This window comes from Haplochromis burtoni, unplaced genomic scaffold (assembly GCF_018398535.1).
Source record: "Haplochromis burtoni strain Fernald_Lab_line unplaced genomic scaffold, NCSU_Asbu1 Contig_604, whole genome shotgun sequence".
NCBI classification, from domain to species: domain Eukaryota; kingdom Metazoa; phylum Chordata; class Actinopteri; order Cichliformes; family Cichlidae; genus Haplochromis; species Haplochromis burtoni.
In genome coordinates, this window is record NW_024582965.1 from 34,038 (window position 1) to 52,952 (window position 18,915).

The following is an 18,915-nucleotide window of genomic DNA, read 5'->3' on the forward strand; positions in this document are numbered from 1 at the left end:
GCATGGTCTTGGAAAACCCTACTAGACAAGTGACAGCAAGCAATCTAAAAAACAAAGTAACTATATGTATCACCTTTTAACTTATTTGTTTGAAATAATACTATAATGCTAGTAAATGCAGCAGATGTAATCAGATGTGGAGCGCATTTCTCATGTCTCTGAGCTTTAGTTTTCTGTTAAATGAAGTGGTTTCAAAATCTTGAAATAAATAAACAGACATAAATGTGTGGCACACTCTTGGCTTTCTACTTTCTTTCTTGTGTTCTGGTGCTCAAATCACATGTCACCGTTCAGCCCTGCTACTATGCGTCACGCTAAGGTTCCCAGGTGATGGTCATCTCTCTGGCCACTCACAGTATCTACTCCAGTTAATTCCGGTGTACCCCAAGGCTCTGTCCTGGGTCCTTTACTTTTTATCATCTATCTCCTACCCCTAGGTAATATTTTTAGGAAGCATAACATCCAGTTTCACTGCTACGCAGATGACACCCAGCTCTCCTCCAAACCCACAGCTACTCTCCCACCCACATCCATTTCTGACTGTTTAAGTGAAATCAAGCTCTGGTTTACTCATAACTTTCTTAAACTTAGTGGCAATAAAACATAATTCATTTTAATAGGCACCAGATCTAAATTGACTACAGTTCCAACCAGTCTTTCGTTATCCATTGATAACTCTGTTGTCACACCCTCCCCTCAGGTTAAGAGTCTTGGTGTCATCCTCGATAGCACTCTGTCCTTCACAGCACATATAAATAATATCACTCAGTCTTCCTACTTTCATCTCCGTAATATTAACCATCTTCATCCCTCACTCACACCACACAGTACCGCCATACTTGTCAATGCTCTTGTCACATCTCGTCTGGATTACTGTAATTCTCTTCTCTATGATTTACCTCATAAATCCCTCCATAAACTGCAGTTGGTTCAAAATACAGCTGCTCGTATTATTTCCAGAACTAGATCCACTGAACATATAACACCTGTTCTTAAACAGCTCCATTGGCTCCCAATTCACCTCCGTGTCAATTTCAAGATCCCGCTTCTCACTTTCAAAGCGCTTCATAACTTTGCTCCTCCATATCTATCCGATCTTCTCCATACATACTCACCCCTTCGTATACTCCGCTCTTCTTCAGCTTCCCTTCTGTCAGTTCCACCTGCTCGCCTGACTACCATGGGACTCAGAGCCTTTAGTTGTTCTGCCCCGAGACTTTGGAATGCACTTCCACTTGCTCTCCGGACATCACACTGTCTCACCACTTTTAAATCACTACTCAAAACCCATCTGTTTAGAATTGCATACACCTGATCTGTCTTAGGGCATTTTTTTACCTTGCTCAGTTTTTATATTTGCTTTTATACTTTTATGACTGTTTATGTCTAAATTTTATCTACCATGTTTGCTATATATACATTTTTCTTATGTTTTTTATGGTATGTTTACATGCTACTGTAAGGTGACCTTGAGGGTCTGAAAGGCGTCTATAAATAAAATGTATTATTATTATTATTATTGACTACTTTCATTTTGGCAAAAATACATTAGCATTTACAAACCACCTTGGCAAGTAGCTTGGGTGTTCTAATCACAATTGAAGGCTTAACAAGTGTTCCTAGACATTTAAACCCCAAACAGTGGGAATCACAGGTGCTGAAGTACATGTAGCACACTCTGGGGGAATTATTGAGGGCCTGCATCTCTACTAATTGACAGCTGAAAGAAAAATTGCAGTTTTTTTTTTCTCTCTTTTTACATTTTCAGTTGTGTTTTAGCAAGAAGGGCCTGGATTCGAATCCGCCATCTTGCCTGTCTATGTGGCGTTTGCATATTTTTTTCATGTCTTTGTGGGTTCTCTCCTGGTACTGCAGCTTCCTCTCACAGTCCAAAGACACGCAATTAGTGGGGTTAGATTAAGTGGTGATTCTAAATTGGCCTTAGGTGTGAATCGCTATCTATCTTTCAGTGTTAGCCCTGCAACAGACTGGCGACCAGTCCCGGTTGTCAGTCTGCCACTTGACCTATGGCAGCTGGGATAGGCTCCAGCCCCTTCCCATGACTCTGAATTGGATAAGCGGACGCGAATGGATGGATGGATGGATATTGCATGTATTTATTTAATTATAAGTGAGTGAGTCTTTAGTCTTTAATGGTGGATCATGGGTTGTTTAGTTCAAGTAACGTCCCTGACCAAAGTGTCCTCAGTTGTAAGCAGGCACTTAAGTGTACTAGAAATGCCAAAGGTGATTATTAAGTTTCTCATTTAATTCACAGATAGCAGAATCAGTGCATCATCAGAATCAACGTCTCAACCCACAGCCGCTGGCAAAAAAGTAAAGAGCTGCTGTTGTGTAATACTGTATTTATATAATATGCATGTACTTTGTAGCAATAACATCCACTAGATATGATTTGCAAACAAGCAAACACAAAGGGAATTTTTCAGAGGTAACAGATAATTTAATGCATAAATGTTGTTTCCTGTGAGCCACTGGCCAGCTCTTTTGTTTGTGTGTAGATTGTATTTTCTGTATATGTTCTTACATTATTACTTTTTAAACTACTACAATGGACATAACACTTCTGCACACTTTTCAGAACTTCTTTCATCTTACCTATAACTTGTATAATTCAGTTTTATAATCATCTTTTATGGTGTTGAATAATAACGTGTTTGCATATCCCTCTTACTGCAGATATGTCAGTGTTTGTCAAAATTAACCAGTCCCATTCAAATCCACTAGTTACGACATGTAACCAATCAGTCAAAGTTACAGATTTAAATCAAATATATTTCAGATGTTCTAGTTTAATTAGTTAGATTTTTCTGACATTTGCTGACAGTTCCAAGTCATAGTTAGTTCTGAGACAAAATCTGCTGAAAAACTTAAGACAAAGAGATGTTTCACCTATCAACACATCAACTAACCAAAAAACCCAAAGGCTCCACCAGAACAAGTTTTGGAATAACTTGGCAATTGCACAGACCTGAATCCAACTTAAAATCTATGAGGTGACCTGAGGACTGTACCAAGATGACCCAAATTTGAGATATTTGGGATGTTTTTATAAATAACACTGCCCTAATCCAAATTGCTCCATGTTGATACACTCTCAAGGTTTTAATCTGTTTTTCAATTGAATTTTACAGGTTATAGGTCACAATATAGGTGAAAGAATTATAAAATTATTTTTACAGGCTATACCAAATACACAGCTGTGGGTGCTAAGGGGGCTACCCTTAATTCACATAACGTTATCCCCACAGCATGCCCTGCATGAATTATTTTTAAAGAGGAAAGAATATCTGAGACAAATGGAACATTTTTACAAGTATATTTAAGAGCCCCTTGAAAGAGTAAATAACATTCTAATATAAACAAATCACAGGTGTGGCACATTGCACCATGCATAACATTGCACACAATGTCAAATTAATTTGCTGAGTGTTACTGACATATCCAGTGCTAGTACCACCTTGTGTCCTTACAAATTAACATCTTGTGTAGGACGACGTTATGCACTGTAATCGAGTTCTTGGGGTTAACCGCTCTGTTTAATGAGGTCTCACTCACCTGAGAAACAGCCTGAACAAAGGTAAGTCTACTGAGACTGCTGAATGGTTTGTACAGTGGACCACAAGGACAGCCCACCTGCAGCCCACCTGCTTGTAGATATGGCACAGACATGCTGTGTTTCCTTATCTGGAAAGCTGACATAGAAAGTCATTTATGAAGCCCAGTGTAAGATTTGAACTTCAGACAGGACCTGCTGTAATGTATTCTTCCATTCTCCTTAATATCAAGTAACAGCCTAAACAACACTTAATTTTGTAATCCAAGTACTGCAGAGTTGCGCTGGTTAGTGCGCCTGTCATTAGCTGTACTTTTTAACCTGCTTACTTACAATTTGCCTAAATGGATGGCAACTGTTGTCTGTAATATCATAGAAATCAACATTTAACTGGTGTTGTGCATTATGAAAAAAGTAATGATTAATTTAACTGACTAAGGTTCTTGGTGCAGACTAACAACTGTCTGGTCAAACTGGTTGTACAAATCCCTAAATACATGGTACTCTGTACTCTTGACTGTCATCCTGATCACCCCCCGAAAATTTGAACCATGCTTACAAAAAGTCTGTGATGCAATTCCTTAATACGAAAGGGACCCAAGAATTCTTCTGACAGCTGGAATGTGTTATAACGTGATGTTTTAATATCAATTTATCTACAAAATCTTGACTGACACCACTGTATTCTGGTTTCCATGGAAAGTGCACTGTCACTAAAGCAAAGGAACATATAAAAATTACAAACAAACAGACTGTACCATTTTTAACATAAATCATTTGTCATTGGTACTTACAGTATAAATGAGCAGAGTCATTTCGAAACAGGATGGTTCAACTTTATGAAGCGATATCTGAATTTCTACTGTAGACATCTTTTGTAAAGAGTTTTTGTTCTGGAGAGTTGTGTATTTCCTTACTGATCCTTCCCATTCATTATACTATAGCACTGAAGGTAGTTGCCACAAAAGAAAAACCAGAACAACCAGTACAGTACATTCTTCAGCTGTCCACAGCCAATCAACTCCTGATTAATTGTAGAGTCTGGTAATCCATAGACAATGAGCACAAATATAAGCATCTGTATCACAATGGGCACAAATCCTATGTCCATGAGTTCTCCTTCTAGCCATTTACAGACTGTATTTCCTTTCAAGCAGCTGTTAACTGCACAGCTTGGTGGTCTCGTAATCCACTGAATTGGGCAGACGTGAGCTGAAGGCCTGTAAGGAAGCATGGATGCGAACCACCTCGCTGGCAGTCAGTTTGAGTCTGTGCCGGAGAAGGCAGGCAAACAGGTCCAATCTCTGTTGACCGGGAGGGGACAGCCGGTTGACCCGGTCTCGTATTTCCAAGAGCTGGAGCATAGCTGTGTCCTGGGACCCTTGAGTGTATGGGTAGTCCAGTTGCAGAATCAAGTCACGGATTGCCTCCGGGTCAAAATGCATGCTGTAGCCAAAGACCTGGATACTGTTTATCTTCATGTAGCCCAGGTTCCGAGCAGGATCTGCCATTTCTAAAGGCTCATAATAAATGCTGTCATTCAGTCCATCCTGAGTCTTTATCCTGCTACGAAGGTAGATGTGGATGGTTTCAAAGAATGTCTTCCACTTGTTGCCCAATGTCAGAGTCCAGTTGTAGCAGTCAAAGGGCAGGTCCAGTTTGGTGGCCTGCCAGTCTGGAAAATTATTCTCGTTGACAGTGATGTACCAGCTCTCTGAGTGGCTCCCACCAAAAGGATTGATATAGAGTGTAAGGGCAGGCTCCAGGGTGCTATTCTTTGTAAGGCAGATCTGAAGGGATATTCCCAGCAGCATGTGGACCATGTTGGTCTTATACTTGTTGCTCTTAAGCGTCAGCAGCATCCTCTTCCTCCATGATGGATCAAACCAGCTGTTGAGTCGCATGTCATTGCTGATGAAGATTGCATGGACCTGTCAGACAAAGTAAATACATACTTTCAATAAAATAAGATGCAGTGCTAAAAATAAAAATTTGATTAAAACAGATTTTTGATGGTACTAATGTTACTCATACGTTCTGGTAATCTGTGGAGGCGAGGCTTTCACTTCACCTCCATGTCTACTGGAGAAATTCTATATTTATTGGAGAACAACATGACTTTATGTGCATTACTTTTAAAGTGATAGCCAAATAAGGTGTGGAGTATTCTAAAAACTATGAGCTGCCTTTTTAGGCAACTTTATAAAAGGCATATTACAAGGCAAAAGAGCCTGGTTTGAATTGAAGAAGGCACAATGTATTTATGGTTTACACATGATATTAAGATATTAGAAATTGTGACATGCTCAGATGGAAAATTGTCCTCTGTTTTCACTGTATCTTAAGACCAAAATGTAAGATCCTTCATGGACTTTTTTTTGGCACTATGGAAACCATCTTGGAAAATGTTGTTTGTTTGTTTTTTACGCATCCACATGCCAAAATCTGTCATTTAATCCACTGTCCACTGTCATTTAATAGAGCTGAATGAACCCGATTAGGGCATAAAGGATGGGTTAAAACTATACCGTGGCCTTTGGATAGAGTCAGTCTGCAATCCTTTTTGACAACATCAACATCACAAAGGAAGGCCGTGAAGGGCATCATACTGTAGTTTCTAGAGCAGGGGTCTCAAACTTGTGGTCCGGGGGCCATCTGCAGCCCACGCCACTTCCTATATTGACATGAGGGAATATAATGCAATTTGGCCCTTGAAGTTACTTTTTTTCTCAGGGATAGAGGATGTGTTTGTTGTTGAGTGCAATGTTAAATTAAGTTTAATATAACATTAATAGGATGGCAAGAGTAGGAAGCAGAGAGTACAAACATGTTGAGGGATTGGCTGTGTTAGTTCAGTCAGAGAGTTATTTGTAAAGAAAACAATTTTCACTAGCAGCCAAAAACTAATGTGTACACTTATGTCTGCATTTATATTTTGTTAAATATGAACAAAATTATAGCAGAAGTGCTGCCACATGTCTGGCCAGAAAGAGAGCACCAATTTGTTTATGTGGTAGTCAATGAAAGGCTTCAGTTAGTTAAGAGTGAGAAGAAAAAAATGTGTTCATGTTTGCAGTTTTGACTTGTTATACAATATCTTGTTTTAAAAAACAAACAAAACATTACATTTTCAGAAATATTTGTGGGTGTTGTCTTGTTTGATTTTTGTACTACTTGAACGCTAAAGCGGCCCTCACATGAGATGACAGTGCCAGCAGTGGCCCACATTTAAGTTTGAGACCCTGTTCTAGAGTGACTCCTCCAGGTCACTTTTTCATTCCCATTTCTAGCAAAAGTAAGTAAAATAAAAAGAAACCACAAACTTTCTGTGTGTTAGGACAATAAATGGTATAAAAGAAAAAGTGGTGAAACTAAAGGGTTTCAGTCACCAAGAGGGCGAGATTTTTTACATGTGTCTTTCCAAGACTACTGCTGGGAAAAGACAGATCAGCTCTCACTGAGCCTGACATGATTACACAAAGGCCAAAAGAAAACTACCTCAAGCCTGCGGTCAGCTCTCTGCAGTAGGTAGCCCAGCTCCAAATCCTGAAGGTCTGTCTCGAACCCCAGATAGTTCTCTGTAGAGTCTGCCACCATAGGCCTGCAGGTCCCTTGTGTCAGGGCAAAGCCTGGGTTGCAGCTCCCACAGCGGGTTTGGTTGTCTGGTGCACAGGCCGCACAGGCCAAGCCTTCTCCAACAGAGCAGGGTGGAGGCAGCTGACAGGAGCTGTGTTCATATCGGCAGCTGCAGCTGTGGAGCTCCTCTGAGAATGCACCAAGCTGGTTGTTCTCTGAGCAATATAGGAGTGACTGGAAATGACTCAGCCAGTAGGACTGAGGCCTGGTGGGGGGAAAAAGAAGACAAAGAGATAAAGGCAAAGAGGGACTGGTTATTGAACTAGCTTTAAGGATGAGCCATTTTAATAGGGAAGTGTTTTATTGAGCCCAGGACACTTGTCTGGGTCTGCAGACAGCTTGCTTGTTAAAAAATAAAAGAAAGAAAGACCTGACATCATTTTAGTGATCATTTAGGTCATTTACAGGTCAAAAGACTTGTGCAAAAAGTTTATTTTTTTTACGAAATCTTTATTTCAAGAGCTTGTTGACACTTTGTTGTCACTGACTTTGTATTTACTACTTAGAAAAGCAAAATGTCCAAAGACTTTTTTTTTCATTAATTAGGTTATGCGATAGTGACACATGATCAAACTCCATCAGCCAAAAGAAAGGTTCACAAGAGATGGCTGAAAGTTGTGGAATATTTTGATTTAACTTTGTTCTAACCTAGATCAAGTGGAACCAACTACTGTTTGACTAAAATGAGTACAACACAGTCGTCCCAGTGTCACCAAAGGACTGTCGGTTCTTTGTCAGTCCTTTTCATTATTTTCCCCAATGGGATGGTAAACTAAAACAGAACAATTCATAAGGGTTTCTTAAGGTCAATATGAAAGTTCCAGCTTGTTTGACAGCCTGAGGATGACACAGAATTTTCGTAACACAAATATGGTACATAAAAAGACAAATATGAACATGAATTCATTCCTGAGCAAACAACACTAAGAACTGGTATTTTGTACTGAAGGGTACAGAATCCAGAACTGTTAGACCAAACACTACTGGATCTAACAATAGATTAACACTTATAGTAGGCGTATAACGACCATTAACTTTCTTGGCATGTAGATAAAAGCTCTTAAAAGCATAAAATTCACCAATAAGGCAATAATCACATGCCCGTGAGTTTACAACCCATCATTGTTCCAGAGAGAGATTATCATTCTGAGCATTCTTACATAATGCCATTTGGTCAGTAGCCAGCAACACTGTGAAACTTTACCTGTGTTGACTGAATCAAAATAAATATCTCGGCTAGTTATAAAATCTCCATGTCCCAATAGTTTGATATTTTTGTGCTTTGTACTGAAAAGATTTGTTGTTCTATGTTTTCTAGTATAAAGCACACAAAATAATGATATTTTTATATTTTCTTTGGTAATGTGTAGATATGTAGACATGTTAACACTTAAACAAAATACTTATAGAAGTACCTGAGTCGCTCGTATTAGTTTGCTTTACTACACTTTAATATTTTATGATGTAGGTTATGCATGCGAAGACTGCGGGTACAAGCAGTTCTGGAAGGTAAAGCGTGAGAACCTGAATAGAGAGCAAGAGAAACTGTCTTTGATGAGTTAGTGACATAAATATTGGAAGTGCACAGCAGTTGTAGGGGGAGTTTAATCTCAGACATACATATAATTCCCCCATGAGCACTTGAGTTTGATTCCCTTCTGTAGGACTTTATGGCTTTTATCCTCTTTGCTTTATGAATGCAATGCTCACTCTATACCGCTGGCTTCACTTGTAGAAAAAAGGCTTCTTTGATGAGGATGCATTAAAGGAAACTTTATGCTAATCTGAAAATGTTTGCTGGATTACATTTAGGGTATTTTCCTCTGTACTCTGCTGTTATTGTGTGCTTGACAGTGGCAAGCAAGCCGGAGCTCGGAAAATCACTGATTTGAATATCAAAACCCTCTAATGGAAAATGCGGTCATGGGAAATGAACCGAAAGGACTCTTCCTTTCCATCAACCGCTACCTGTGGGTAAGGCATTTCACCTCTGACAGCTTCAGCACAGCAAAGCAGTCACCAATAGAAGACTGCGGTTGTACTGTTAGTTCCCCGGTGTGATTATGTACAGGCTTCGTGCTCCCCACAACTCTTTCTCCAAACCGCTGCTGTAAATCACAGAGTTTTGCGCTGCGAGGAGCCAGCAACACTGAGCTTTGATAATACAATCAAGCAAATGCGGAGCTGTGTGAGTCATTTAATTCTATAGATAAAGTACATAAAATATTATAGTCAAGCTTCAAGTAAAATACTGTGCAACATATGGTGACTTGCACATTATATACATATCTGATAATTTAACTTATTATTCTGATTCCATTGCCATTAATCAGATTTCTAGTCTTCTGGGAAGGAAGGAAGATTTTGGAACATGGGTGCAGGGATTTGCTACCTTTCAGTCATAAGAGCATTAGTGAGATTCAATAATGATTTTAGACGATAAGGACCAGCTCAGTTCCAATTTATCTCAAAGGTGTTGGATGGAGCTGAGGTCAGAACTTTGTGCAAGCAAGAAATCAGTAAACCATGTATGTATTTGCACAAGATGTACACATGGGATTTGGCGGATTTAGCTGATGTCACCGATCATCCCTGTACATTGGGTTGTGTACAGTGAAATTTTTTAAAATGCACTGAAAACAAAAGCAGGAGGAAATTATATATTGAGTCTTTAGGGAACAAACATAAGAACAAAATAATGGTGAATTGTAATAGTAGCATAAAACAAAACAAAACAAAACTCTGGGTCCTGCAGGTACCCCAAGACTGAATCAAACCATTATTATCACTGTGGTATTTTACAATAATAACACTGCGCTTGAAATACTATTTCTACTGCTAATGTTCTATTGTTGGATTTGCAGTACAGGCTCCTCAGAGGAGCACTGTGCTACTTATTTTCAGAACATTTCATCATATTTATCTTCTGCTAGAGGTACTGTATATTATTAGTCAGCCAGTGACAGACCAAGCCACCAAGAGCAATCAATATGAAGAACATAAAGAAGTCACCAGAGTCATGAAGTGCAATAATTGCACTTGGGCCATTTTTTTTATCTGTACAAATGAATGTCCATTAAACACTATGATTTTAAAGACAAAGTTGTCAAATCTACCAAATGCCTTGAAAGGGTCATTAAAAAGCTTTTCAACACTTTTCAAGTCAAATCTTAATTACACTCTGGAAGAAGTCAAAGAGGAGAGGACTCCACCAGAGAAACATTCAAAAGTGTACATAGAAAAGGAAAAATCAGCACCTTTATATGGGAGAGATCTATGCATAAGAAAGGTATTTTCTAACCTGATTAAAGCATAAGTACTAAAAGCATCACTTGAATGGCAATGTGGATCATTATGCATAATGGCCAAAGTTTGAGCACAAAGAGTACTGTGCTGTCTCATCATTAGCTGCTGAACAAAAGCTGAGCCGACTGCTGCTTCCACTGGCTTATTTGCTCATAATTGTCAGCGCAGTGGAAAACTAGCCCGCAGGAAGCAAAATCAATCACACATCTCCCTTCTATCGCAAGTCCTACGAACAGGATGTTAAAGAGAGACTAAGGGTGGTTTTCAAGAGCTTCCCTTTCTCTCCAAAGCCAGCTGACGCACACCCCTTTCCAAGTCTCTTTCTACTAAGTATGGAGATTTCTATGAAGACAGAAAAGAAAGGGAAGGCTTCACAGTTGATGTGCCAATAATAACGTAGATAAACAGTGCCTGGACGAGTGCGATGACACTTCCTGGCAAACTTGTGGGAATATCAGCTGCATAGATCAGTGATTAATGTGTGTTTTGGCAATGTGGTGAAGAGAATAACATTGATTAAGAAGAGGGTGCACTGAGAAACAGAAAAGAAAGAACAACAGAGACATGGGCTGGACATTAAACAGAGCAAACTCTAATAGATTAATCTGAAAGTTGATTTATGTGTTGATTTATGTCGCCATTTCTGCAGCATTACCGTGGCGGTTGAATCGAGGTGAGCGTAGTGTGACTGACAGTGATTGCTAGATTCGTCACCTTCTCCAATTGCCTCTTCTGGCAGGTAAAAGGTACCCATTACGAATGTGGATTTCTTTCAATCTTAAAAGACTAGTGTGTGATTTGTCTCCTCCAAGAAAAAGCTCAAACACTTACAAGGGCAGATCTGTACGTTTTACTGACAAATTACCTTTTTATTCTCATTTTGGGTTTCTGTTGAGTAACTTTCTGTTTCCTTTTGTAATTTTTGGTCTGTTTACACCATTATCAGTTTAACTTCCAGCCTGTGTTAGTTTTCCCTCCTCTGTGACTATATGCCCTGCCCTAATTGGTCTCCCCTGTGATATCGCTCATACCTGTTTCCAATTAGCCAATCACACACCTCTGTATTTTTTGAGAAGTGTTGAGTGGCTTGTTACTGCCTCATTATGACTTGTACTCTAGCCTTCTGGTGTTCGCTGGGTGGATCTATATTTTCCTGTGTGCTTTTTCCTTTTGTATTAAATTGTGTTTGCTGTTACTTTTCTCTGTAGAGACCTTTTGCCTGCCTTCACTAGCTTTCTGAACTGAAGACTAGATTTTGGATCTTATCCTACCTCTGTGTGTCCTGCGCTTGGTGCCTCGCCCCCCGTGACTGTCACACTCAAGCCATAGAAATAAAAACCGTCCTGTCTCAGCAGCAAATGGTTAAGGTGCATGATGTTAGGGTTTGCCAATACGTTATTTTTCTAAATTAAAGGATTAATTTTTTAACAAACTTTTAGATTTTTACAAACTGCTTGGAATAACATGCTATTAAATGACTGAATATGTGGTTGTGTAAGTGGGAAATCTTCATAGCTTCAAAAAACTAAAGGGAATAAAAGGACTTTGGTATTTGTGATACAAAAGTTCATAATATATATTATGTGTGTCCTGTGCTTGTCCTTCCAAGTCTTCAACTATAAAGTAACTCATATTAAGGAGACAAAAAACAGCATCTCCACAGCAAATATTAGCTAGTGACAGTCAAATCAACACACATTATAGCATTCTTCTGAGCTAGGTGACTAAATCTGGACAATTAAAACAACAAAATATTGTGTAATTAAAAAAAAGTGCTTCCCTCCAAAAATAAGACAACTCTCAAACAACTCTGAAAGCAAATATTGGATACAGGAATATACATTTACTTGCCCATCTCTACATAGATGGTGGATGCTAGGTTGTCATAGCTATCCACCTATGTGTGTGTGTCTGTAATTGTTTCAAAAAATGCAGGTGCCTTTTGCACATCACTCAATAATTCAAGTAGGTTAAACTGAACCACAGAAGTCACACATCAGAAAACATTCTGGAACAAATGTAGTGATAGTTATATTTTTAACGAAATATTGCCACACAAGCATTTATGTATAATAAATGCGTTAATAAGTCTTGGAATGTGTTACTTAATTTGCCTAAAACCAAATTTAACACTGATGTGTAAGTGTAATGTTGTCACTTAATTAGCTTAACTTGCTAATTAATCAATTCATTAATTAAGTTTTAATTAACAAAAGGCTTTATTCCTCATAATTCTGTCTTTGTATTTAGACAAATTAGGGATTTTTATTCATTTTTTATGTAGATTTTCAACATTCAGACATGAAACAAGTCAAGAAACTCTGGATTCAAAAACATTGCTGGGGGATTCAGAGTTAGGAGCTTAATGCTACAGTAATGTATGCTATGTGAACTCCTTTCTTTTGAAATGCAGCTGTAAAAACCTTGGATAAAAAATTAAAGCTATTTAAAAATGCCTGATCTGTTTAAACAACATTTCAATGACTGCAACAAGATGTACAAAAATTCTTAGCAAATGCAGGTGCAAGAGTGATTCCACAGAAAAATCTATTCCATAATCTCCCCCTATTCAAAAAGTAATTGCAAGGGTACGCAGGCTAAATGCCAGAACTACAATGGCAGTTTGTTTACTTTAATCAATGTGTCTGGATTAGTCTATAGGTAAACTTGTGATGTGCAACCTCTATGAGGAAAACCTCAAACAAGAACACTGCACCAAAAAACACCGCTTTAATGTAAAAGGCCACAGTATATAGAGTTGTGGTATGAGAACATTTTGAAGCTGTGCAGAATTATTGAGATTTAATGTGAACATAATAATGGTGAGCATGAGAATGCGTGTTACTGTGGTTGTGCTCACCGTTCTCTTGGTATGCGTACTTGGGGCTGTCTGTGACATCTTTTACTGAGACTGAAGAGTTTGAAGATGACTCTCTCAGCACGTCTGGAGAGGACCCGCATGCTGTTCTCCAGCTGCTCATATCGCCACTGGAACAGGCTATCCAGGGACCACAAGTGCTGTATGGTTGACATGTTCAGGAAATAGTTTTGGGGCAGCCTTGCATAGAAGGCCTTGAATTCATCTGCAACAACAGACATAGGAGAAAGAGGTAAAAGGCATAACTCATCATCACTATTGCAGTCTTACTAAGTAAGTAGAAATATTAAGAATTTATCTTGGCAATAGGACTGGGATATGAAAATATAACTGAAATAATAACCAGTTTTGTTCAGGTCAATGAGCAAAACTGTCATGACTGAATTATGCAGTCAGCCCGCTATGAAGCTGGCTTATCTTAACACACAAAATTTAAATCCCTCAATCCTCATTTCATCCACAACCAATCATTGACTGTTGGACAGCACATGATCACAATATTTTGGTTATGATAACAGACCCACACTAGTGGTTGACAGGCCCCTCCCTTTTTTTTAAGCCATGCAGCTCAACTATTAAGGACAAAGACAGCAAAATGAAAAGAACAACAAAAGCTGCTACTTCAACATGAAACATGACCAAGTTATTTCAGTATATATTGAAGATTTTAGTCAAGTGTACAGACAAAAGAAATGGGCCAAATCAGAAAATCAAAGACCTAACCAGTGTTCACAGCAGTCCATAGTAAAGGTGTTAACTGTACTCCATGTAGTGCAATTATTTATTTAGGAGGCACCACTGTTGGGAAAAGTAAAACCATCCATGTATTTAAGTTATTTTAGTCACAATGTATTAAAAAGATCTTTGAAACAATCCTGCAATACCTTTGGTGACCCTGTAACGCCAAGAGTATCATATTCGTGAGACTTCATGAGACTTTTCTCCCAAAATCAAAACTTAAATAAATTGCACAATACAAGCAATACACTGAAATAAAAGGAGAATGTGGAAAATATAATAAAATTAAACCTTATACATGCAAATTAATATTTAATTTTATTTCAGAAAACATCAGGCCGCATCATATCTTTAAGACATTAAGCATTATTATCATCCCAACAGAGCATTTTGCTCTCAGACTGCAGGCTTGCTTGTGCTACACTCCCGTCTCTTCCATCCCCATGTGATTATACACCATTACTGTCATGGTCTCACGAGTCCAGATCTGGTTTGGTTCCTTGACAATTAATGCATGTCATTAAACTGTGTCTTCGCTCTACCATCGTTTGTATTTTCTCCTGTCTCCCTCACTTGTTCTCTGTGTCCTCACCCCCCACCCGAATGCAGCAGATGGCCACCCCTCCCTGAGCCTGGTTCTGCAGGAGGTTTCTTCCTGTTAAAAGGGAGTTTTTCCTTCCCACTGTGCTGCTCAAGTGCTTGTTCACAGGGGTTTGTCTGATTGTTGGGGTTTTCTCACTAATATTGTATCCTGTTTTTTGGGGGTTGTTTTTTTTTTTACAATATATAAAGTGCCTTGAGATGACTGTTGTTGTGAATTAGGGCTAGATAACTAAAAATGAATTGAATTCAATTTTTAGTGCATTTAATTTTTAAGTTTGCCCAAAGTGTCGTACAAAAACAAATCAAGAGATAAAGCGAAAGATAAAACCAGTCACATTAAATGGTAAATGGCCTGCATTTGTATAGCGCTTTTCTAGTCCCTAAGGACCCCAAAGTGCTTCACACTACATTCAGTCATTCACACACAGGCGATAGCAAGCTACATTGTAGCCACAGCTGCCCTGGGGCGCACTGACAGAGGCGAGGCTGCCGGATACTGGCGCCAACAGGCCCTCTGACCACCACCAGTAGGCAAACATGGGGTTAGTATCTTGCCCAAGGATATTTGGCATGCAGCCAGGAGGCAGCCTGGGATCGAACCACCGACCTTCTGATTAGTGGCTGACCTGCTCTGCCACCTGAGCTACAGCCACCCATTAAAACACATTTCACTAAGTTCATTGCTACACTGCTAAATATCTGATTTATATTTTATTGTACTAAGATGGTCAGTAGTAGATCAAATCATTATGTATTTGAAAGTAACTTTTCATTTACACTCTTGTTTTCAAAAAATTGTGTCAAGACTGTTGTGGCGGGGTGTGGTCTGCGGTGCCGCTGCAGGGGAGGCGGACGCACCTGAGTGGCATCCGCACTCATGCCTCGTCGGCTTAAAGGCTGAACTAGATCCTGTACTGTTGTTGTTGTTGTGGAAGAGTTCAGCTGAGAGCTGAAAACCTGCTGCTCTGTGTGTGTGTGTGTGTGTGTGTGTGTGTGTGTGTGTGTGTGTGTGTGTGAGACAACAGCAACTGGTGAATAAAAGTATGCTGAAGAGCATGGAAACGTGGTCCGGTCTGTCGTGCATCTATTACAACTGTGAGAAATGGGGGAAAAAAATGAGATGGTGCATATTGTCTTTACCTGTGACATTTTATTGTTTTTTTGTTTTGTTTTGTTTATTTTAGAGATATATAATTTGTTGGCCAAAACATGTTTAAAAGAGAAAAATCCTAGTACCGGTCCAGTTACCATTTATATGCATCCCTATGCCATCATGGATACTGAAATTTAAAGCATATGCTTAAAGTTAGTTTCCTCTGTCCTCTTTTGTGTAATGAATACACATCCACGATTTCCAAAAGTAATTTCATACTTGTATTGATCAGACTGCAGTAATTTTCTTCAGACTCTGTGAGTGAGATCTTGCTAGCAGAATTTCTGGAATATGTGTATATTTATCTTCTGTGCTAGTTTTGTCTGTTTTTTTTTTTTAACTTGCATTTGTAGATGCTGCAAACCATGTTTGCTAACAGCTACTTTTGGATGTACTTCTAAGTACTGACTTCTACTAGAGAATCATGACTATATTAAATGGATATAGGTTCTATGTATTAAACAGGGCTGTATGTTAGCCTTACCTAAACTGTAATATGAGGATATGTTGCCATTAAGTGGGAGAAGTCTAAAAACTGTATGGTATCAGCTGTGGGATTTTACTTTCACACAGATTAACAGCTTGGATGAAAAAAATTCTGCATGACCTTACTGTGATTTTTCTGTCCATAATGTGTAGGATGCTAACAAGGAAAACCTTTATGGCTTCCTGCCATAATTTACTTCCTGCAGCGGCTAGTTCGTGTAGTATATTTATCTATTGGTTCCGCAGTTTGAGGCAAACAAACAAGGAGCCTTTTAATGTCGACACATTTTGGCGGCCTTGTCTGTTTTGACTACAAATGTAGACTTTGGAGTACCTGAATAGGGACGGCATCTGGCAGCTGGTGCTTTGCAGAGTCACTTCTTACCCTTTCATCATTTTCAGTAAAGCCCCCCAAAAAAAAATTGGGTGTACTTTGGAGCAGAAAGATATATTTCTCTCTCTGTGGATCATGGCTCAAATTTGAGAAAGCAAAATCTGAAAAAGCATTGCGACAAAAACAGTTTTTATTTGATGCTGAAAGCATTGTAATTAAACAATTATGATGTAAACAGCCTTATTGGTGTTAAGAAATGTCTCGTTATCAGCAAAATTGCACATATACTATGTGAATTAAGATCATCTAAGGCCAGCAGTTATAGAAGAATAGATATATAATGTATCCTTTTATCACCTGTTGTTTCAGAATTAGGAGTCTTTATTCTTGGTTGGATTTAGATGGTAAATGTTCTGCACTTATATAGTTATTTAGGCATGTTCTAAAGCTCGTTACAATGCCTGTCAGTTACGCTTCATATACTCAGCTGCCATGCAACGTGCTCCTCTTGGCATTCAGTCTTTTTGAAGGACACTTCAGCAAATGAAGAGGCTGGGGATCAATCTGCCAAACCTGCAATTATTGGACAACCCGCTCTTCCACCTGTGCCACAGCCAGCCTTTATGACTTCTGCTTCTGCTGATAAAGCAGCGAGCTAAAAATCGGCGCTTTCCCCTGCTAAAGGACACATTTATGACACCTGTGGGTGTCTATATTCTGGGCACGCTCCTGCCCTAGCTTCACAGCCAGCTACTAGAACATAAAGTTTGAAAGTAATTGCACTTAGGGATATTTCAGGCAAATCTCAAGACTGGAAGAAAAAAAAACCCCCATCAATTTTGATTTCATCTGAGTAATAATCACCAAGGCTTGGTGACCGAGCACAGCAATAATAACCAAACATTATGCTTAGAGGTTCCATTCAAACTCTGTTTCACTGGTGATATGAAAAGCTGGACGGAGAATAAATGGGTTTTATAGCTGCTTAATCTGCTCCAGACATATTGTAAACTACCTGAGCCGAAAGCTGTTGATTTTTTTTTTTTTCTAATCTGGTCATGTTGCGTTGTTAATTTGCTATATCCAGACAGGATGCCAGGATCCCCAGTGCTCAGTCAACTATAATAGTTTACCTATAAATCATCAAATAGGGAGGGACATACATAGAGGATTCTCACTCAGATTTAATGGTGCAGATAAAACAGCTGAAATCATCCCTACTTTCACTCGTATAAATGATTTATATTCAAACTGTCTGATTTTCCTGAATTTAAATGAGGATTGCGACGTGAAAGGCTCCAATAATGCATTTTTATCAAGAGGCCCTCCTCACCTGATTCTTCAAATTCCTTATACAGCATGCCCCATGTCTCGGTGACTCTTTCCAGGCTCTCCTCCATGGCTTGAATGTCCATGTAGGGGCAGTTGCACTCTGGGAACTTGGGGTCACAGCTGCACCAGCAGTCACTGTCCTTGCAGACAAACTCACCCTCTCCATTGCAGGCTATGTAGCTGAGAGCCGCCTGTACAAAACTCTCTCTCAAGTAGTCTGGAAGGATCACTTGCAAGCCTGTAAAACAAAGCTGGGTTTAGTTTTGTCATCAAACTGAGACCTTGGAGAGTCAGTCTGCTGCCAGAGTGTGTAACACACTTAATGCAATCTAGAAATCCCCATATTTCTGTCTTTTCAGATAAAATATATAATGTCACGACAGTCACAATAAAAGTGGTAGAAATTCAACAAACCTTGCAGCTGGACTTTATTTTCAGGGCTCTGAACCAGCACCGAGCTCACAGAATCAAGGTTGTCATAGTTACTGCATCCAAGAGGACCTGTGCGGGTCTCTGTCACCTGGGCAACAACAAATAAAAGGCTCATTTATAAATTCCCAACTGCATCCATTTTAGGACAAGTGCATGATTAAGTTAGATTTCTTTATAGAAAAATATGCTTAAAGGTACTTCTACATTTCAGGCACAAATGGGGCATAGTAGGTCACAGAAAATGTACCTTATGCAACATAAATGGCTGTCTCGCCTCTGATTAAATAAAGTAGTTCCTCCATAATCGATTGCACTAGTGAATGTGAAAGGAATGGAAACGAGGTTAAGCTCATTTTGATTCCTCTAAATTGCTGTAAGAGTGCTTTGTTGCACTTATTTCTATGCAAGAAGTCTACTTTTTCTTTTTTTCCCCAACCCCA

At 39.1% G+C, this 18,915-nt stretch overlaps 1 protein-coding gene across 3 annotated transcripts in view; it reads right to left on the bottom strand.

The window, feature by feature from the left end:
• Positions 1 to 1,525: 1,525 nt before the first annotated feature.
• LOC102294747 (BMP/retinoic acid-inducible neural-specific protein 3) overlaps positions 1,526 to 18,915 on the bottom strand; it is a 59,478-nt gene continuing 42,088 nt past the window's right edge. For 2 of the 3 annotated variants that reach the window (XM_005948752.2, XM_042214723.1), the window contains exons 5-9: positions 18,458 to 18,563; positions 18,045 to 18,281; positions 13,380 to 13,602; positions 7,076 to 7,418; positions 1,527 to 5,508 (exon numbers count right to left, since the gene is read on the bottom strand). In XM_005948752.2, the coding sequence (XP_005948814.1) occupies positions 4,738 to 5,508; positions 7,076 to 7,418; positions 13,380 to 13,602; positions 18,045 to 18,281; positions 18,458 to 18,563 (1,680 nt within the window). In that variant the 3' untranslated portion in view covers positions 1,527 to 4,737. Of the gene's footprint in view, positions 5,509 to 7,075; positions 7,419 to 13,379; positions 13,603 to 18,044; positions 18,282 to 18,457; positions 18,564 to 18,915 lie in introns of all 3 variants that reach the window. The other variant, XM_042214724.1, reaches the window with a different exon arrangement.